This window comes from Pelophylax lessonae (assembly GCF_965119305.1).
Source record: "Pelophylax lessonae genome assembly, chromosome: 4".
Taxonomy (NCBI): Eukaryota; Metazoa; Chordata; class Amphibia; order Anura; family Ranidae; genus Pelophylax; species Pelophylax lessonae.
In genome coordinates, this window is record NC_138771.1 from 605,467,443 (window position 1) to 605,487,485 (window position 20,043).

Sequence of the window (20,043 nt, forward strand, 5' to 3'; positions counted from 1 at the left end):
ACAGATCACTCAATGTGTTCATTCATTCATCCATCCTGAAATATCTGACGCAGCAGCCAGAAGGAGAGGAGGGAAGCTCGCAGGACTGCATGGGAGAAAGAGAGACAGGGGACACCAGGAAGCAGGGGGAATCAGAACCACACAGGGGTATTAGGCACACCAACACCCAGGGCCCAGGCACACCCAGTACAACCTGTGCTCACGCCTATGCTTTTGCTATATTATTGACTAACAAAACATTAATGGGGTGGTATAGCAGGGGTAGGGCGGTGGGTGTTCTTTTCCCTGGGTACAGCCAACTGAAGAGCGCTCTATAAGAGTAGGCAGGGGGCAAGTGACCTGGGCCAGAAATGCCACTCCTGCACATTAACACTTTGGGGTTCCCGGTAATGCCAAAGTTTAATTTGTCTGCAACTCTGCAAGAACAGCCACATAGTAGTATGTCCCTGCCCTGTGTACACCCCTGCAGAGCAGAGGGAAGACCTTGTTGGCTCCTCTTTTGCTCTAATGTGTCACGTGACACAAATGAGAGGGACATTGGGAGGACTTCCCCTTGCTTTGCACTAGCCACCGCTCTGCTTCTGAGGTCTGATCCATTTTTTTTCATGAAGGGTGGGCTGGGTAGGGGTAGTGGATTTGGCGCTGGGAGATATGACAAATTATTGTCACTTTACCGATTAGTTGTTCACATTGTAATTATTGCCCGTTTGCTGTCTGCCTTCCTTTTTTGTTTATTGAAGGGCACAGCCAAGATCTTCAGGAGTATGACACTAAGTAAAAAAACAAAAGCACAGCCTATGGGCGGCCCCTGATGGTGGCACACCCACCCCCCCCATATGCTTGAGGCAGCTCAATTCATCAGAAAGCATCATACAGAGAATAACTGGTCACAAAGCAGATGGGAGGGTTGTGTGTCCTTCAATCAGAGTGGAGGGTGCTGTGCCCTTTAGAGAAAAGGATTTTAAGGTGAGTACAAAAATCCCCTTTCTACAAGAGTTGCCCATTTGTTGCCTGCATACATTATGTGATTGCCTATTTGTAGCTCATGAATCGTCAGCCCTGACATTTATTTTCCTGCAAATTGTCAACTCACTGCTGTTTTGAATACTATATTAATATAATTATAGGTCTGTTGTTCAAGCCAACCCATTACTTTGCCCATGTTTTTTGCAGTTCACAAATGGCGCTTTTCCACTGCATGGAACGGAGCGGTTTGGCTCGGTTTGGTGCTTTTCCACTGCATGGTACCGCATGGTACGTGTTAGAACGGTTCAGTACGGTTTGTAACACCGGCGCTTTTCCACTACATAAGACGGCTCGGTACGGCTCGCTTAAACAGTACCACCTCAGTTGTGGTTTCAAGCGTTCCGTACCTATACCATATCCCACAATCCTTTGCATGCAGCCTTGATTTTTTGTCACTACTAGCCACTGATTGGTAAGAGAATCGTTGTAATCCCACCCACTTACTACTTTAGTGGAAAAGAGTCAAATAGAGCCTATACAGTGCCGAAAGGTGCCGACTTGTACCACGCAGTGGAAAAGCAAACTGAGCCGAGCAGGGCCAAGCAGTGCCGAGTGGAGCCGAGCCGGTACTTGCAGTGGAAAAGTGCCATATGTGCGCCACAATTAAATCCTTGCATACGGGTGGGTGGGGATAGTAAAAAAGGAATCCACTGTCAAATGTACTAAAAATGCCATGCTTGTATGTACACAATTATGCTATATGCACAGACTGGTCCTCACTTGTCAGGTTTCAGATCACGGTGAACTATCCCATAATTGTGCAAGTACTCCAAAGCCAATACAGTCTCAGCGAAATATAGTCGTGCCATCTCCAGTGGAAGGGCACCAATGTGCTTCAGTAGTGTGGCACAGTCACCCCCTGTCGAGGACAGAAAAAAAGCAACAGTAAGAGTACAGAAAAAAAATGAATACAGAAATTATACAAACACCCCATCAATGGCAAATTGGAATCAGGAGGCAAACTGGTAGTTTTTAAGAAACAAATAATCTGCAAAGAAGGCAGGCTGGAATTCTAAACACTTCATAAAGGACTGATACCCAAACATAAAGCTTAGTATTATTTTAAAGTGACCCATGCTATTCCTTTTGCTGTCTCATATAACAGTACCTGTGCAAAGAGGCAGTTGTAAGCGCTTTATTGCTCCCTCTATTATGGCACAGCCCAATAGCAATACCTACATAGCGGCCGTAGATAGTTTTTTTTCTATGTTTCTAAGCTTTTAAACAATTTTTTTATTTATTAAACTATCTATAAAATGGGAGAGCAAAGAGAGGTAAGTATGTCAGCTGGTGGAGCAGTATTAAAGTGAACCTGTTGATTTGCTCCTCATAGCCAATACATTACGTTATTTTACAGCCTGAGCTGTATGAGAGTTCTGATGCTGACGCCAGCCTTTTTTTTTTTTTTTTTTTACAGAAGGAGATACTGGAAAATACGTGCAAAGAAGCGTATAGCTCTACTGGCTCAAATAGAGAATACAAAATATTCAAGTGCATAATGTTATCTTAACCTGACTTAGGCCTGTTAACCCCCTCCCTCATCCTTCAACGCCCCTCAAGTATTTTTTTTAATTAAACCCAGGGCTTTTTTTCAGCTGGAACTTGGTGGAACTCAGTTCCACCACCTCTGGCTCAGGCCCTCTGCTCCCTGCTCACCACTATCACTTGTAAATCCAGAAGTCCAGCTTCTGGGTTTACATGTGACAGCTTGTCTCCCAATGGCTCCCACAGATACGATCTACTGAGTGGCTCTTACTGAGTGCAGGATGGGGACAAGGGGGATGCAGGTGCCGTGCGGATGCCAACTGGATAATCTCCCTGCAGGTAAGAGAGTCAGAGCCACCTACAGTGTGGTCGTGGTTAAGTTCCTGCACCTATTTTCTGAGAAAAAAATGCCCCGATTAAACGTAATACATACCTCAGTCCGGTGATGTCACCAGGACTTCTTCCTCTTTCTCGGGTGATGGCAAAGAGGTGGGCATTCTTCCAGGATTGAGCAGCGTTCATGTAATGACATGTAAATGCTGCTGAGTCCTGGAGTACTGTGATTCCAGCCAAGGTGATGAAGTACCCCCAGCACTGGAGAGTGGAGAAGGTGTGTGAAGAATGGCACTATTTTTTTTTTAACATAAAAATAAAAAATAAATCCTGGCATTCTACTTTAAAGATTTCAATATTGTATTTAGGTAGGACTTTTATTTACCTATACATATCTTGAACCTCACCTTCTACATACTCCATGACCATACAAAGATGCCGGCGGGTCTGAAAGGAGCAGAACATACTGACCACAAAAGGGTTCTGTGCAAAAGTAAGGATGTCCCGCTCCACAAAAGCCTGATGGACCTGGTTCCTTAGGAGAAGGTTCTGCTTGTTGATTTTCTTCATAGCAAACCTCTGTCGGGTCTCCCGGTGTCGTACCAAATATACAGCCCTGTGGCGAGGGAGACCACACAACATTAACACCTTTCTTTGAAATTTTCATAGGTTAGCCCTTCAAATTAAATTCTGTATATTAAGTATGTACAGTACATTGCATAACGATGTAAGCAAACATCATGGCATGTTCTAACTTTCTTCTGTAAATTTTAGAATAGACCATGTCAATGCACTTGCTTACAACTTCCAAAATAGGTTCTTAGTGGGAGGTACTTAAATTATAATCACAGGGTCAGCCCCGGTGTTGTAATAAGAAACATTGCATCAACAAAATCTCTGAAGGCATGCAACTTTTAGTTTGTGTAGTAAACCGTAGGACTTTAGTAGAAAAGTGGGACTGATTCATGAAAACTGGGAAAGAGCACAAAACTGGAGTTTTTGCCCACAGCAACCAAGCAGGATTTACCTTTTATTTAAGACTGGTCATTAAGGTCAACAGTTTTACTTACATTTGTAGCACTGCCCCCTTGAGGACTGCTGGATTTCACACTTACGGGTCCCTTTGGGTTACCATTAGCAACCTTGACATTAATAGTCTCTCTCTCTTTCCTTCTTGGCTCGTTCAATAAACAGTCCAGGGGTTGTTGTTTATGTAGTTGTTTATGTGTTTTATTGATAAATTAGGGATGGGAGAAGGGAATAGTGGGATACTCTGAATTAACTATGCACAAGACTTGAGGACTTCTATTTCTTGGTACAGCTAGGCTGTTGATCCACCTTGCCACTGAGGTGAGTTTAGCTTTAAGTCTCTTTTCCAGATGACTTGATGAACTAAGTTTTTCTTCAGGACACTCTCCTTAGTATCCTCTTTTTTGGCTGCTGACACCCGTCCACTGACTATCCTACACCTGGGGTGGCCCCCCTCAGGTCAGGCCCCTTGACACGATCCTCTGTACTCACAATACTGTTTTTCTAGGGTCTCCAGTGTATCCCCCTCAGTCAGCTCTCCTGGACCTCTGGGTTCAGCTCCATTCCTCTGGTCCTCAGGACGATCTCCTGATGCCACGTGCCCCTGCTACAGAGGAGGAGGCAGCCACCCTTCCTCTGGGACTCTGCTCTTCAGCCAAAGACCCCGCAACACATGTGCTCTTGGCTTTTATACAGTATCCCAGAATGCACAGAGACAGCCTGTCTCTGCCAATCACCAGGACTGTATCATAGCCTATGCATCCATTGGTCAGGTTTCCTCCCACTGTCAAACATGCCTCCCTATTGGACCAGTGTGAAACACTCTCTAGACTGAATGAATCACATACTGAGCACGATGACCAGACCTCACTAACAGATTCTGCTCTCTAATAAGCAGAGAGCAATAAAGAGTTGCCTGCTGCTCCTCTGATTGGCAGACAGAGCCAAAAACTATACTCTCCCACTAGCACCTACCTAGGAGGGTGCTACACATTTTTATTCTACAATTTTTTCCTTTTTTGTTATTTTGCTAGTATCCACCATGCAATAGACTGCCTTTATTTTGACTTCAAGCTCTGTGCACACTTCTGCAACAAGCAGTGAACCAATTTCAGAGGCATTGACCTAAGGATTCCTGAAAATCCCTTCAACTGCTTACAAGAAAAATAAATGTTCTTTTTCTGTTTGCCAGTTATGGAAAAGAATGACTGGCAATGAGCTGAAATGTAACAGCAATTTTTAATGGGACCCCATGCTTTGGGAAATATAGTAACTAACGCTGCTGACCTCCTGAAAATGCTAGATGCCTGGATGTCATGCTGGTCTTCTGGCTTTGATGGGTTCCAGCCGACATATCAAGCTCAGTTCAGTGGCTCAGATCAGTGAGTACAGCTAAACAGGGATGGAGGGGGATAGCTTTTGCCTGGATATAAAGCTTCAAGCAGAATCCCAGTTGTGACTAGTTGCCTTTGAGTGAAGAAGCCATCTTATGATCTGGGCACATAGACACAAAACACGAAACTACAGTATTTACCAATCCTAATAATGTAAAGATTAGTTCAGCTCACAAATTGGCTGTATTCTCTATGTCTTTTTTTTAAAAAACATTAGGCTTTATACACTTACAGTATATAGGCATTCTACAAAAATTAAAAAGTTGACCACACGATGTTGAGCCAGTAAAAGTACAAATGTTCTAGTACAGATTGGAAAGCTAAAACCTGATTGGTTGCTTTAGAAAAGTTCAACTTCTTTTATCCCGCATTCCCATTGCTTTGTTTTTATATTTGATGTGCTAACCCTTCATTAAGCATGGAAGCCTACTTGTCGGTAAATAGTGACCCCCCAAACCTTAGGCAGAGCCTATTGTACATGTTCTTTTTTACTGAAAAAGCATTGTATTTGACAAGGAACACTCACCCATAGGCCCCATTACTGATCAGCTTAATGTTTTCAAAGTCGCTCTCCTCTGGCGGTCTTATGGGCTTTGAGATTGCACCTCCTTTTCCCTAAAACAAGGTTCAAGGAGAAGCCTAAGGAAAATCGACTGCGATAGGTTGAGATATAATATGTGCAAGAAAAGTTAGAAAGACTGCAGAATTAACGAACACCTTTCCTATGTAAAGAAATAAAAAAACATAATTTGCAGAAGAAACCTTGTATCACTGTCTAGCCATCCAAGAATAGTGCTCTAGAAATATATATCAATGGTTAGATTAAATCAACCAAGTTAATGCTAACAATAGAAGAGCAGGTATCTTGTGATGCTTAATCGAAATTGTCCAATTCAGCAGGGACCGGACGAATTTCAATCCATATGTGGCCTAGCTGGTTGTACACAAGTCGACCAATCGATTGACTTGTGTATAACCAGCCTGCCAGGTTTTTCCCGAATGATCAGTGCTGTCGGTCATAGCCAGCAACACTGATTATTGTATTCTGCAGGCAGGGAAGGCTCCCTACTGGCTGAATACAAAAGCTCAGCGACAGTGACTCTACTGTTGTTAGTATGGTGTTACAATGTAGAGTCTCTGCTGCAATAGCCTTTTTAATCATAAATTACAAAGCTGATGGATATCAATCTCACCTCTACAATGTCCTCACTCTCGGGTGTGTGCGTCTCCACGCTGACTGGTTCCTCAGCGGCTACAACCTCTGTGCAAATAAAGCAGCAACATAATAGTTAGGCTTTTCTTCTCTTTACAACCGCAGAATGTAAAGTCAACGCTATGGCACAGTACCAGACTTTCTGTTTTATTTCTCACTCCTTTATTATTATTAGAGAGTGGACTGGTAAGTGGAGAAAACGATCAGTGGTGTACCCCAAGGTTCACTGTTTGGGCACATACTTTTTAATATCTTTATAAATAATATAGGGTCTGGGACTAAAAGTACAATTTCAGTCTTTGCAGATGACAAGCTTTGCAGTGGAATAACGTCCTTACAAGATGTCTCCAACTTACAAGCCAACCTCAATGCACTGTTTCATTGGGCAACTATGCGGCAGATGAGGTTTAATGTTGATAAATGTAAAGTTATGCACTTGGGGGCTAAGAATATGCATGCATCATACATACTAGGTGGAGTAGAACTGGGGGAATCAATGGTGGAGAAGGATCTTGTTTTTTTTGGTAGATCCTAAGTTTAATAATAGCATGCAATGCCAAGCTGCTGTTTCAAAAGCAAACAAAGTCCTTTCTTGCATTAAGAGAGGCATGGACTCCAGAGAGAGAGATATCATTTTGCCCCTGTACAAATCATTAGTAAGACCTCATCTGGAATATGCAGTTCAATTTTGGGCAATCGTTTCATATGAAGGATATTGGGGAACTGGAGAAAGTGCAGAGAAGGGCAACCAAACTGATAAGAGGCATGGAGGAGCTCAGCTATGAGGAAAGATTAGAGGAACTGAATTTATTCTCTCTTGGGAAGAGGGGATTAAAGAGGGATATGATCACCATTTATAAATACATAAGGGGTCCCTATAGTGAACTTGGTGTTGAGTTATTCACTTTAAGGTCATCACAGAGGACAAGGGGGGACTCTTTACTTCTGCAGGAAAAGAGATTTAATCTCCAAATATGGAAATGTTTCTTCAAGTAAGAGCTGTGAAAATGTGGAATAGACTTCCTCAAGTGCTGGACCTAGCCAACTCGGTAGACTGCTTTTAAAAAGGCCTAGATTCTTTCCTAGATATACATAATATAACTGGGTACTAACATTTATAGGTAAAGTTGATACAGGGAATATCCAATTGCCTCTCAAGAAATAATTTTTGTCCCCTGCTGGAGAAAATTGGATTATGCTTTGCTGGGGGTCTTCCTCTGGATTAACTGTTGGTATAGGATTTGTATGATTTTGTGTCTTTTTTTAACCAGACTAACTATGTAACTAGCAATCAGAGAAAGCAAGTTGCCAGTTTAAATGTTGGCCTTCACAAGTCCTGTCTACTACTTTACAGTGGGGAAAATAATTATTTGATCCCCTGCAGATTTTGTAAGTTTGCTCACTTACAAAGAAATTAAGGGTCTATAATTTTTATCATAGGTGTATTTTAAATGATAGAGACAGAATATCAAATAAAAATCCAGAAAAAAACACGATACAAATGTTATAAATTGAGTTGAGGTTCAGTGAGTAAAATAAGTATTTGATCCCCTACCAACCAACAATATTTCTGGCTCACAGACTGGCTACACTATGAGCTCATGTGGTACACAGATTAGTCCTGTCAATTTAAGAAGGTGACCTAACGACAACTTGTTATGTGTATAAAAGACACCTGTCCACAAAATCTTTTTCTTCCATTCAAACCTCAACATCGTAGGCAAAACCAAAGAGCTGTCAAAAGAAGTCAGAGACAAGAATGTGGACACAAGGCTGGAATTGGCTACAAATCCATCAGCAAGAAGCTTGGTGAGAAGGAGACAACTGTTGGAGCGATTATTCGCAAATGGAAGAAATACAAAATACCCATCAATTGCCCTTGGTCTGAAGCTCCATGCAAGATTTCGCCTCATGGGGTAAGGATATTCATAAGAAAGGTGAAGTATCAGCCCGGAACTACATTGGGGGAGCTTGTGAATGATCTCAAGGCAGTTGGGACGCACCCAGCTGTAACTGCCTGCGGCTTCACAGCCGGGTGCGCACTGCACATGCACGAGTCGCGCTGCGTGTCCTGAGTGGACGGGCAATCTTCTGGGATCTGTGACGTATCCCAGAAGATTGCAGAGAGGGAGCGGAGAGAGGACACCTAGGTAAAATCTAGGTACCTGCCCCCCCCCCCCCAAAAAAAAATGATATGCCAAATGTGGCATGTCAGGGGGTCAGGAGGCCTTAAAGAGGAAGTTCCACTTTTGGGTGGAACTCTGCTTTAACGCTTCATAATCTCCAGTATGAAATTCTGAAGGAAAGCCAGTAGGCCTGATACCAGTAGGCCTAGGAATATTTGAAGTCAAAGAATTTGACTTGTGGATGTCTTAAATATTTGCACAGGTACAACAAATTAATCATTAAGTTTTTTTGTAATGTGATTATTTCCTAAAATCCTCTATCTAAAGGCCTTTTTTTTTTTTCAGAAAAATAACACATTATGGCTATTAGATGAAGCTGCTGATCAAAGGAGATAATCATATTACAAACAATGCAGGGATCATTCATTGTGACTGTGTGAATGCTTAGGATATCCGCATAGTGTATTATTTATGCATTGACTTATAATTGCTACAGCAGTAGAAGCAGACTTGTATAAAGTACTTGAAATTTCTACTTGAGTAAAAGTACAAGTGCTCGATCAAAAAGTGACTTGAGTAGAAGTGGAAGTGCTCGCAGAAAAAGTTACTTAAGTAGAAGTACTAAAGTATTCAACATTTTTTTTACTTAAGTATTGCAAGTAGTTTTTTCAAAAAATTTGCTACTTAAGTACTAAAAGTAAAAAGTACCAGTAGTTTTGAAAAAAAATTTCTACTCAAGTACTGAAAGTAGAAGTAGAAGTACGGTGTTATGTAGTTATTAAAGAAAGAAGTCAAAAGTTTGAACATCATATTGTTTTTTATTATTTCAAATGATTTATTCAAATGATTATCCTGTGTTTGTTAGTAGTTTCTTGATGCACTTTAAGCGCTGTAGCACCATTTATTTGTTTGTTTCATATTTTCTTTTTATTGGAAAGATTTGGTATAGCAGCTTTTATTATACACAGCCTTTATTTTCGTATGCACCGATTTACAAATGACATTATACACATTTTTTTGAGCTTTATGCAACCTGCCATCTACTGTTCTGGCAGTGGTAATTTTTTTAAAAGTAACGAGTAACTATGCAGCACAAAAAAAAAATACTTGAGTAGAAGTATCGAAATCATCGAAAAAATGTAGTGAAGTAAAAGTAGAAGTAGGAGAAAAAAATTCTACTCTAGGAAAGTACAGATACCGCATTTCGGTACTTAAGTACAGTACTTAAGTAGTTCTACTTCGTTACTATACATCTCTGAGTAGAAGGAAAGATCATGGAGGCATTGAATAAGAGCAACTGACACGGTTATAGTATGTGATTCTCTATCATGTCTCATGTCTGGTGTTCTCTTCTTGTCAGGCCTGCTCTGTCATCTGCCACCACCTGTGCTTTACCAATTCTGGGTTGGTGGCTATTTAGGGGCTTTGCCCCCACCAGTCAATGATGGGGCATCTGTCTCAGTTAGTTAGTACTGACTGTGGCGCTATGGCATCTGTATGTTCTTGAATTTGGGCTAGGTCTTTCTTTCTTGTTCAACCAGATCTAACATCTGTTCTGATCCTAACCTGTATTCACTTTATTCTGATATTATACCCTGACCTATATTGACTTTGCTTTTGATTCTCTTTGAATATACAGTATATCCTGTTGCTCCCAGTTCCAACTTAGTTACTGGCTGTATGCTGTGTATTGGAACTCTGTCTGTGCCTATCTGACATTTATCCTTTTCAAAGTCGAATGCTTCGTTTCCACTGAGCGGAACGGTTCAGGTCGATACAGTTTGGAAGGGTTAGAATGGTCCGGTCTATTCAGGTGAGCGTTTCCACTGCAAGTCGGGCCACCAGGGACCATGCGGGGTTTACACCAAATGAGGTGTTTGTTTTGCTCTTTCATTTGACATGAGCATTGAAGTTTTCCTGTCCACCAATCAGTGGAATCTATCGTGTGACGCCGTGTGACGCCAGTAGCTCCGCCCTAACCGTACCGTACCATTTCCTATGGCCCTACATCTGAAGCAGGACCAGGAATGGTGCGGTTTGGTTTGGTTGTATGGGCCACTTTCATAATACAAACACTCAAATTAGCGTACCGTACCGAACCGATCCGCTCATTGGAAACGAGGCATATCTGTAGATTCACCTAACTTAAGTGTACTTCATTGAGAGCTATTTATCATCAACCAGCAATGTGGTGTGCTCTTGTTTGTGAGTTCTAACCCTGTACCTGCTATGTTGTGTCTCTGCACTGTTCCTATGTTTCTATTCTTGCTCTGCTCTGTATTTCTATCATGCTCATGTCATAATGTTTCTTTGCTCCAAAACCCTTAGACATAAGCTGCAGGCCCCATAGGTCCAGGCACCACCCCAGCCTACTTGAAATCTAGGAGCGGCTTACCTGGAAAAGGGTCCCTGGTGAGTCCCAGCTGACGAAGGATATATTGGGGTATGTCTGTCTTCAGATTGCCCTCCTTTACCTGGTCCTCAGCCGCTTCCAGTAAGTGATAAAACTCCTCAGGGTTAAACTCCTAAAAACAAAATATAAATCAACTTGACCTTAACAGATAGATGGTCTCTATGCATGTCCCTAAATGTTTCTGCAATTTTTTTCTCTCAATTTAAAAACATACCGGTAGGTGAACTGACTTCTGTATAGGCGAGAGTAAAAGCAATCTCTAACTCTCAAAAAAATGTCTTTCGGTTTGTATCTGAACAGACCAGTTTTAGTGTATTAAAATTGCAACTTTGCACACTGGTAAGATGACCACTGCTGCTGTCTGTATGGATGATATGGGACACATAGGCTGGGGGTGCATAATCGCCTGCCAACTCCACATTCAATGAAGCCAGGTACACTCTATACCAGGGCTTCCCAAAGTTTTTTTGGGCCGAGACCCACTTCTGAATACAGTTATTTTTTGGGACCCACTTGCTTGTAATTAAATATTGTAAAGCGCTACAGAATTTGTTGGCGCTATATAAATGCAAATAATAATAATGCATATTTTAAAGGGAGGGGGATGTTAAATTAAAAATATCAATTTACTAATTTTCAATTTATTATTGGGTACAATTGTCAGATGTTCTAATTGAGGGGTCAGAAACCTGTGGCATGTGTGGCATATAAGACAGTATAAGGCAGGCAGAGGACAGAAATAAACCACACCAGGACAGTGATCAGCAGGCTATATGGTACTCAGCCTCCTTCCTCTCCCAGCGGTCCACAGTAAAGGTGAAGCTCCTGTTTGCCCTCTCCAGGGCCCAGCACACCTCACTCAGAGTCTCCATGATGAGGAGCTCTATGCTGGTCTTGGTGTCCTGGCTCTTCTCCTTCAGATCCTCTACTAGGGTCACAGAAGCTGCATGAACTCCGGGCCACCTGGTCATCCTATGATACTGAAGCTGCCGTCGGCCACCACCGCTGCTGCCAGCAGGACTGAGGAGCTGGCTCTGCATCCCATGAACACATATCCTACATAACAGCCCACATATGTACTCACTGATGCAAGTATCCTCCTCGCGGGAAATGCAGACCAGCCTCCGTAAACTGCGTGGGCGGGGTCCTGAAACCATCGCGAATTGACTGCTTTAGCTCTCTGTAATTTGCGAGGGCTCGCACAGCACAATTTAAGTAGGCCCGCTCTCAGTGATTTCCGGCTCAGCGCGACCCACTCAAACACAGCTCGTGACCCACCAGTGGATCCCGACCCACAGTTTGGGAACTCCTGCTCTATACCGTCTGCCAGACAACTTTTGTATAATGTCAAAAAAGATCCGAGGCAGTAGGTGTGCACCTGCTTAGATCTTTCCAGTCCTCCATGGGGCAGTTGGGAGGCTTAGGGCTATATAGATTTTCTTAACCTAAACCCATTTATGTTATGATATCCCCCATGAACTTGTATAGCGAATCAAAGAAGGCACGGTTTAAAGAAAAAGAGGACATTACATTTTGGTCAAATTTTAGTGATGATGCTTGTTCCATTAACAAAATATAAAGTAGGGTATGTATACGTTAGCCCAAGTTTAGCTTTTGTTTCCAAAAACATTAACTACAAACCAGGCACTCTAGCAGACGAGCTGGCCGAGAGATAATAATGAGAAGATTCTTCATCAACTGGGCGATGAAAGCCACCTCTGATCCTTCAGATCGTTCCACGGCCTACAGAAGAGAAGTATGGTTACATCATAGATTACTCACTTCAAGAATTTTAAACGATGATGATTTTTATATTTTTGTGATAGAGGCCACAATCATGGCTGGGGTGTAATGATACAGGGAGCTAGCCCAGCATGGTGAACAAATTACTTTATGGTGCCACCCCAGCCAAGTCTAGCCAATTGTCTCTGATAATTACATCCAGTAGTAATTTGTCCAAGTTATCCTGCAGCTGATAGAAGTAGGTACTGGTGATCATGCCCTCAGTGCTCCGGGTCAGACAATCCCTTGCCAACTCCACAATCTGGTGGTGGATGAAGTTAAGGACCCCATCGGCCAGCGGTAGAACATTCTCTGGAGAGAAGTTGGAGATGAACAGCCGAAGTCGATCTTCCATCTGTGCCGTGGCCTGAGAAGACCAAAGTTGATGATCTTATTAGGTAGCAATGACTGAGTGGAGAAGACATTTAATCAAGGATACGGTTAGTTTCATAGACATAACAGTGACACAGAACTTCTCCTGGAAGATGGCTGTGTAATTAAACAATATCCTTACCTTTGGGAATCTCTCCTTATAGACATGATTCATCATCACTATTTCATTGTCATAAGATGAGGGCGACCGGCCAGGGCTGGAAAGGAACGGACAAAGTCATCAAGAATTTGTCAATGTTTTCCTGAACTGAATTGCCATTGAATTACTAACTATGCTCCCCTACACAGAAAAAGTGTGCTTACATTTGCAGCGTAAGGCCCATTGCTGACTTTCTAGGCCAAGAGGTATCTACTTCCATATTGAAAGAAATGGAAGATGTCATTGTGTTGTTGTGCTTATGCATCCCTCACAATAATTTTCCTTCTGTAGTATGAAATTTAAACTTCAGAATTTGTGTTTCTTTTGTTTTAGATATTGTGATGAAGAATTCAAATTTTTGTTACAATTTCTTTCTTATAGAATGGGGAGGGGAACTACTGCAAGGTTTTTTGTTTTTGTTTTATTGTTATCCACATTGTGGAGACTTTCTTACTTTTTCATTCCCTGTGCCATTGTGTGCCAGAGTATCACCAGAAAAGAAAGTAAGAGTGAATCTCCATTGGAGATGAAAATAAAAATCTAAAAGGGGTTGTCATTTTTCTCCACTTCTAAAACAAAAAAAATAAAATTTGGTTGAAGTTTCACCTTTAATAATACGTATGGGCAGCACCCACTGAAACCACCCATATCTGTTATAATATGCCATTAGATGAGCAGTGGTAGAATTAACCGCTTGCTGATCGCCGCACGACTATTTACTGCGGCGGTCAGCCCCTCACAGGCAGAGCGACGTAGTACTACGTCGCTAGCCTATGAGGGTTTAGGGAGCGAGCGTGCGCCCCCGGAGGCGCGCTCCTGCGAGGTCACGGACCCCCCCCCGCGCGTGTGACCGGCGGACCAGATGTCCGCCGGTCACTCTGCGATCGTCGGTGCAGAGGAAGAAAGGCAGGCGGCTAATGTAAACAAGCCGCCTGTCATTCTCCCCTGTGAATGAATGGTGATCATACGGTTCTACTATGTAGGACCGTTGATCACTGTTCATACACCTCAAGCCACAGCCAATCACAGTTAGAATCATGCCCCTAGGGACACACATAGCCCCTCCCTCTCAAAAAAAGATAACCCCCTTCACTGCCAGTGTAATTTTACAGTAACAGTGCATATGTATAGCACTGATTACTGTAGAAATGTCACTGGTAACCCCAAAAGTGTCAAAAATGTCAGTCAAGGGTCCGATCTGTCCGCCGCAATGTCGCAGTACCGCAAAAAAAATCGCAGATCGCCGCCATTACGCGTTAAAAAAAAAAACAACAAAAATGACAAAAATCTTTCCCTTTGTTAGTAAACGCGATAACTTTTGCGCAAACCAATCAAAATACGCTTTTTGCAATTTTTTTTACCAAACATATGTAGCATAAAACAAATTGGCCGAAAATCTTAAAAAATTTTGATTTTTACATTTTTTTGGGGGGGGAATTTCATATAAAAAATGTGAAAAATATTGTTATTTTTGCAAAATTTACGCTCTTTTTTTGTTTATAGCGCATGATCAAAAAATCGCACAGGTGATCAAATACCACCAAAAGAAAGCTCTGTTTGTGGGAAAAAAAGGACGTCAAATTTGTTTAGGTACAGCGTCGCACGACCGCGCAATTGTCCGTTAAAGTCACGCAGTGCCGAATCGCAAAATAGGCCCTGGTCAGGAAGGGGGTAAAAGCATTGTGTAAACCCCAAAACACCATAATCCCACCCAAAATAACCAAATTCTACTCATTGTGAGTGAAGCCAAACCCTTTAAAGATTGGCATACTTCTAGGAATTTTAACTGACAAGTATAATGTATTGAATTTTATATAGAGAGCTCAATCCTAAATCCAACAGTATGGTGAATTGCTGATGAGCAAAATAAAGATACGTCTTGAGTCAGATCGGCAAACCAGTGATACAAGAAGTCATATAATTCCCAGTCCTGATGCATCACCCTGTGTTAACCCGTCATCACAATAAGTCATCTGACATTCGTATATTGGTGATCATCAGGAAACACTGTGGGGGAGATTTACTAAAACTGGAGCACTCAGAATCTGGCGCAGCTGTGCATGGTAGCCCATCAGCTTGGTCAGTTAAGCATTGGCAATAAAACCTGGAAGCTGATTGGTTTCTATGTAGATCTGCACCAGATTTTGTACTCTCCAGTTTTAGTAAACCCCCCCACTGTCTGTTCTTTTTCAATTGAAAGGTGGAATGAGGTGCAACAACCTTTAAGAATCATTCAGAAATACGTTCTTTTTTACTAATGAACTCTGATCAATCATTGGCTTCTGTGGATTACAAAACACTATTCCTGTATTAATTATTTTTAAGTGCAAACTGTAGGCTTTGTCATTTAACATGCATAAAAGAAGGAAGGACTGTAACAGGGGTCCATTTTAAAATTCTCCTTTTCTTTTTGGGGATTATTTGGTTATAGGATGTCATTGTCCTTCAAACAATCATTGATCATTGTCATTGATTATTTGGTTATAGGATGTCACTGTCCTTCAAACAATCACAGGTTTCTATAAGGCTTATTCAATAAAAATTCAGTAACTCAAAACCACCATCAAAACGTATCTTTTACTACAGTACAGTGAGATCTGATTGGTTGTTTTTTGGTAGCTAAACTTTGTAGCTTTGCCCTGTCATATTAGGAGTAGGAATAGATGGGCCCTAGCAGAGCACATATGAGCCCTATAGGGTCGCCACCTATCCCAGATTCACCCGGACTGTACAGGTTTTGAGTCATTTTGAATCATGTGTCCGGGTCTCAGTCCACCTGGAACCTGGACACATGATCCATACGGGACTGTGGCTCTGGGCTCTACCTGCTCAGCTGGTGGCCAGGGGAGGGACATGACTAGTTATTGTTTATATGGCACAAGTTCTTATCCTTATGAAGCAGTTCTGACAATTTAATCAGAATCCCAATGTCCACTTCTATACCAATCTGCCGGGGAATCTAAAATAAATGTAAAATTCAGGGCTTAGGCGGGTGTAAGAAGATGTCCCCCTCTGCTTCGTGTTTTATTCATTTACATTTATTTTAGCAGTAAACGCACCTTATATACTGAATCACAGTATTAAATATGTATTATTATTGTATTTTCCTAAGTATAGCGAGAAACCGCCAGGTAGAAGGTGCCGACGGCCATCTTGGTACACCCCGCACTGCTCAGCGACAAACTGATTATATAGTGAAATAGACTATTTCACTAAAACGCGGTAAAATAGTCTATTTTAGTATATAAGGTGAGTTTACTGCTAAAATAAATATAAAATTCAGGACTTGCGTGGGTGTAAGAAGATGTCCACCCCTGCTTTGTGTTCTGTCAGATTAGGAAACCTATTGGAACGCATAACGGCCATGTTGGAATGCATAGATCATGCGCACTAAGTTGTTCTAGTCTGTACGTCACTTCCAGGTAGTAGAATCTGATAGGTAGCGGTATTCTGATAGAACATCGGTTTGGCTTGAGGAAAAGATGGCAACCCTAGAGCCCTAGCTGTTTCTAGCTACACTCAGAACAGCCCAGACAAAGCTATTTAAAGTGTAACTAAAGACAAAACTTTCTTTTTGGGTTCTGGATAGAGTGGGGAGGTATTAGAACCCCTGTCCGTTTTTATTGCTGTCTGTGCAAACCCCAACCCCCCCCCCCCCCCCCATAGAGAGATTTTCACTCTCTATTTGTCCTGTTTACCATTATCATCAACTAAAAGAAAATTGCAAATTTAGCACTGACATCGGAACACTAATAGAGGGGAAATCTTCCAATGGGGAGATTTCTGGCGGCCCTGGTGACAGACCATGATTCTCTCACTGTAGAGAGATTTCCTCTCACTTCCTGTTTTAGCTATTGGGGACAGAGGACTCAATTCACAAAGAGTTAGCTACTCTTAAAATCTGAGATAAAATAACTCATACATTTTGATCACACATTTTTTTTGCAATTCACAAAAAAAAAAAGAAAAACACTACTGAAACAAAGTATGAGTTATTTCATCAAAATATGAGGCATTTTACTCATGAAACCATGTGTTTTTTTATCTCATGACATGATGGAATGGATACAGTGGAGAAGGATAAGAACCCTTGTCATTTTTTTGTGCTAATAAAGATGGTTTAAACTGTAAAAATGTGCCAACTCACAAGTCAGTGCAGTCCCTGCAGCATACATATTAATACAAAAGAAAAAAGGTGACTAGAATACTTCAAAGGGAAGTTGCTTTCACAGGACACACATAGCGTATAAAAAAAAAAAAAACAAGTTAAATAAAGTAAATACAAATTATCTTTATAAATGTCAAATATTGAATAAAAATTGTTTCAAAAAAATCACACACATATATAAATCCCCTTCTTTCAACAATAAAAAAAGACAGCTTTGTCATTAGGGAGAGTTGCCTTCACTTCCTGTCCAAAAGCCAAAACAGGAAGTGAGAAGAAATCCCTCCCTGCAAATTAAAAAAAAAACTCTTGGGGACTCCCAGGCCTTTGAAGATTTCCCCTCGATTACCCAAAATTTGGGATTTTTTGTCACTTTTAATGATAATGGTAAACAGGACAAATAGGGTAAATCTGTCGAATGGGGGCACAGATAGCAATAAAAACCTGATAGGGGTTCCAATCCCGCTCCACTCTATCCAAAATTTAAAAAAAAAAAATGTTTACCTTTAGTTATACTTTAAGTTAATCAGCACCAATGATTCTTTGTTTTTCTTTATTTAGGTTTCTATGCATTAGTGTTGAGAAACTGATCCAAAAAGGCAGAGACTACTCCAAATTGGCTATTATATTTGTACATTCCTTAAATACCTCATGCCTGGACCATTCAGGCTGGGTTCAAACTGATGCAAATTGGATGCGCATCCAATTCACATGACAGCAGAGTGTGACCGGCTATCAATAAAGCTGGATTACACAGTCTGCATTTAAAAAAGGGTCTTTGTTTCAGATTCAGGTGCAAATTCAGGCAAAAATTCGGACCTGATTCGCACCTAAACCGGTGTCTAGGGACGCACCGGACCCCCTGCTGTGAGCCACGGCCGCAGCATGTGTGAACCCGGCCTTAGTGAATTGAGCCCAGGAAGTGAAGGGAAATCACATCAGTAGGACACAGACGACAAAAAAAACTGACGGGGTTATAACCCTCCCTTACTCTATCCAAAATTTAAAAAAAAGTTTTGCCTAACAAGTGAAAAGGCCATCTGGGGCCATCTGGGCCCCGATTTGGGTCACTTAGTGTTTTCCTTTAGATTTACCAAAAACCATTTAATATGAATGTGGCGGCCACCTGGGTAAGAACACGGGTCTTGCCACCAGAGATGTATTGTTCCCCCTAGTAGCGAGTTATGCTGTAGTAACTTTGGTCCCGAGAGCAATAAAAAGTAGACTTTCCCAATAGCGAAAATCCAAAGCTTTCCCCCACAGACATTAGTTGAGACTGAATGCTGGGGGTGAACTGGTTTATTGAACAAGAATACAGGGTTTTATACACTTGAGAAGTATGTCAGTCACTACATGAACAATGACCCAAATTATTACCCAAAACCTCACACAATGGGTAAATAACGAGGTACAGCTGACATAAGGCTAATCCAATCATAAAGGATCCTCCGAGAGTTCATCAAATTAGCCACCAGACAGAAACAATAAGTCAGGAAAAAAGGAGAGGGGGAGAGGAACAGACAAGGAATACATTCATCATACCTTGCGCCAATAATGGGCAAAGGGTGACCAAAATACAAAAGGAATCTGGGGACCCACATATAGTGTCTTGTCTTTCATTCCCAGTGACGGTGACTACTGTCACAATGAGGACAATCACAAACAGCCTTCAATTGTATCCAATTAGGCAGGCCTTTCCACTACATAGTTTAAGGTAAATCTAAAGGAAAATTGTACAAGAATATTGAACATGTATGGCCAGCCTTAGAGTCACAAGCCTACTATAAATAAGCTTGTAAGGGTACATTGACAGTAGAGAGACTGATAAGAATTCAGAGCAGAATAACATCCTTAAACCACAAACTGACCTCAGGCTTCGAGACCGAGGTCTCACTGCAGGGGACCTCCGACCCCCGTCATCATCAGGGATGCTCTCAGTGCTGCCAAAATGTTTGGAAAGGAAGTGAAGTTCATCCAGGGTGGGTTGGAAGGGAAGCTGGTGCAGACGTTCCTGAGATGAGGAGGAGGACTTCAAAGAAGAAAGAAAGAAGAAAATAAGGAACCAAGACAAACAGTAAAAACCCAACTTCCCTACAGAATAATTGTGTAGTGATTGGATCCTTCCAATGCAATCTGTTGTCATTCAGTAACTTCAGACTGCCATTGCCTTTCCGAAAATAGAAGCTGTTTTAAGCTAGTGGATCCTTTGACTTCAGTGTTCTCTAAACCTCTGAATGTGTACAAGCAGGCAGATTCGAAGCCCTGCCTGTTATTTCTTCAGTAGTTACAGGGTTGTTCAATTCTTATCGCCCGACGCCAGGGACATGCAGTTCCAGGGGGCAGGCAAGAATTTTTTTCTTACATTTAGCCCTACAGGCAAGCAGCAGGGTTACAGCCGAAGGTCAGCTCTCTTGTAAAAGCATTTCAAGCTGCTAACTAACCACTAGATCTCTTTTACAAGCAGCGGGAGGGGGCATTCCGCAGGCTGTCCCATCCTATTGGGACACCCGATCAACCAGCCGGCACTTCTGCTGGGTGATCATAA

At 41.8% G+C, this 20,043-nt stretch overlaps 1 protein-coding gene across 3 annotated transcripts in view; it reads right to left on the bottom strand.

Moving 5' to 3' along the window:
• The window catches only part of MAST1 (microtubule associated serine/threonine kinase 1), a 128,744-nt gene that overhangs the window by 41,588 nt on the left and 67,113 nt on the right, over positions 1-20,043 (bottom strand). For all 3 annotated transcript variants that reach the window (XM_082252629.1, XM_082252628.1, XM_082252630.1), the window contains 9 exons: positions 19,367-19,527; positions 13,316-13,391; positions 12,959-13,168; positions 12,661-12,762; positions 11,002-11,131; positions 6,461-6,528; positions 5,794-5,882; positions 3,252-3,460; positions 1,747-1,885 (listed from right to left, as the gene is read on the bottom strand). In XM_082252629.1, the coding sequence (XP_082108755.1) occupies positions 1,747-1,885; positions 3,252-3,460; positions 5,794-5,882; positions 6,461-6,528; positions 11,002-11,131; positions 12,661-12,762; positions 12,959-13,168; positions 13,316-13,391; positions 19,367-19,527 (1,184 nt within the window). The remainder of the gene's footprint in view (positions 1-1,746; positions 1,886-3,251; positions 3,461-5,793; positions 5,883-6,460; positions 6,529-11,001; positions 11,132-12,660; positions 12,763-12,958; positions 13,169-13,315; positions 13,392-19,366; positions 19,528-20,043) is intronic.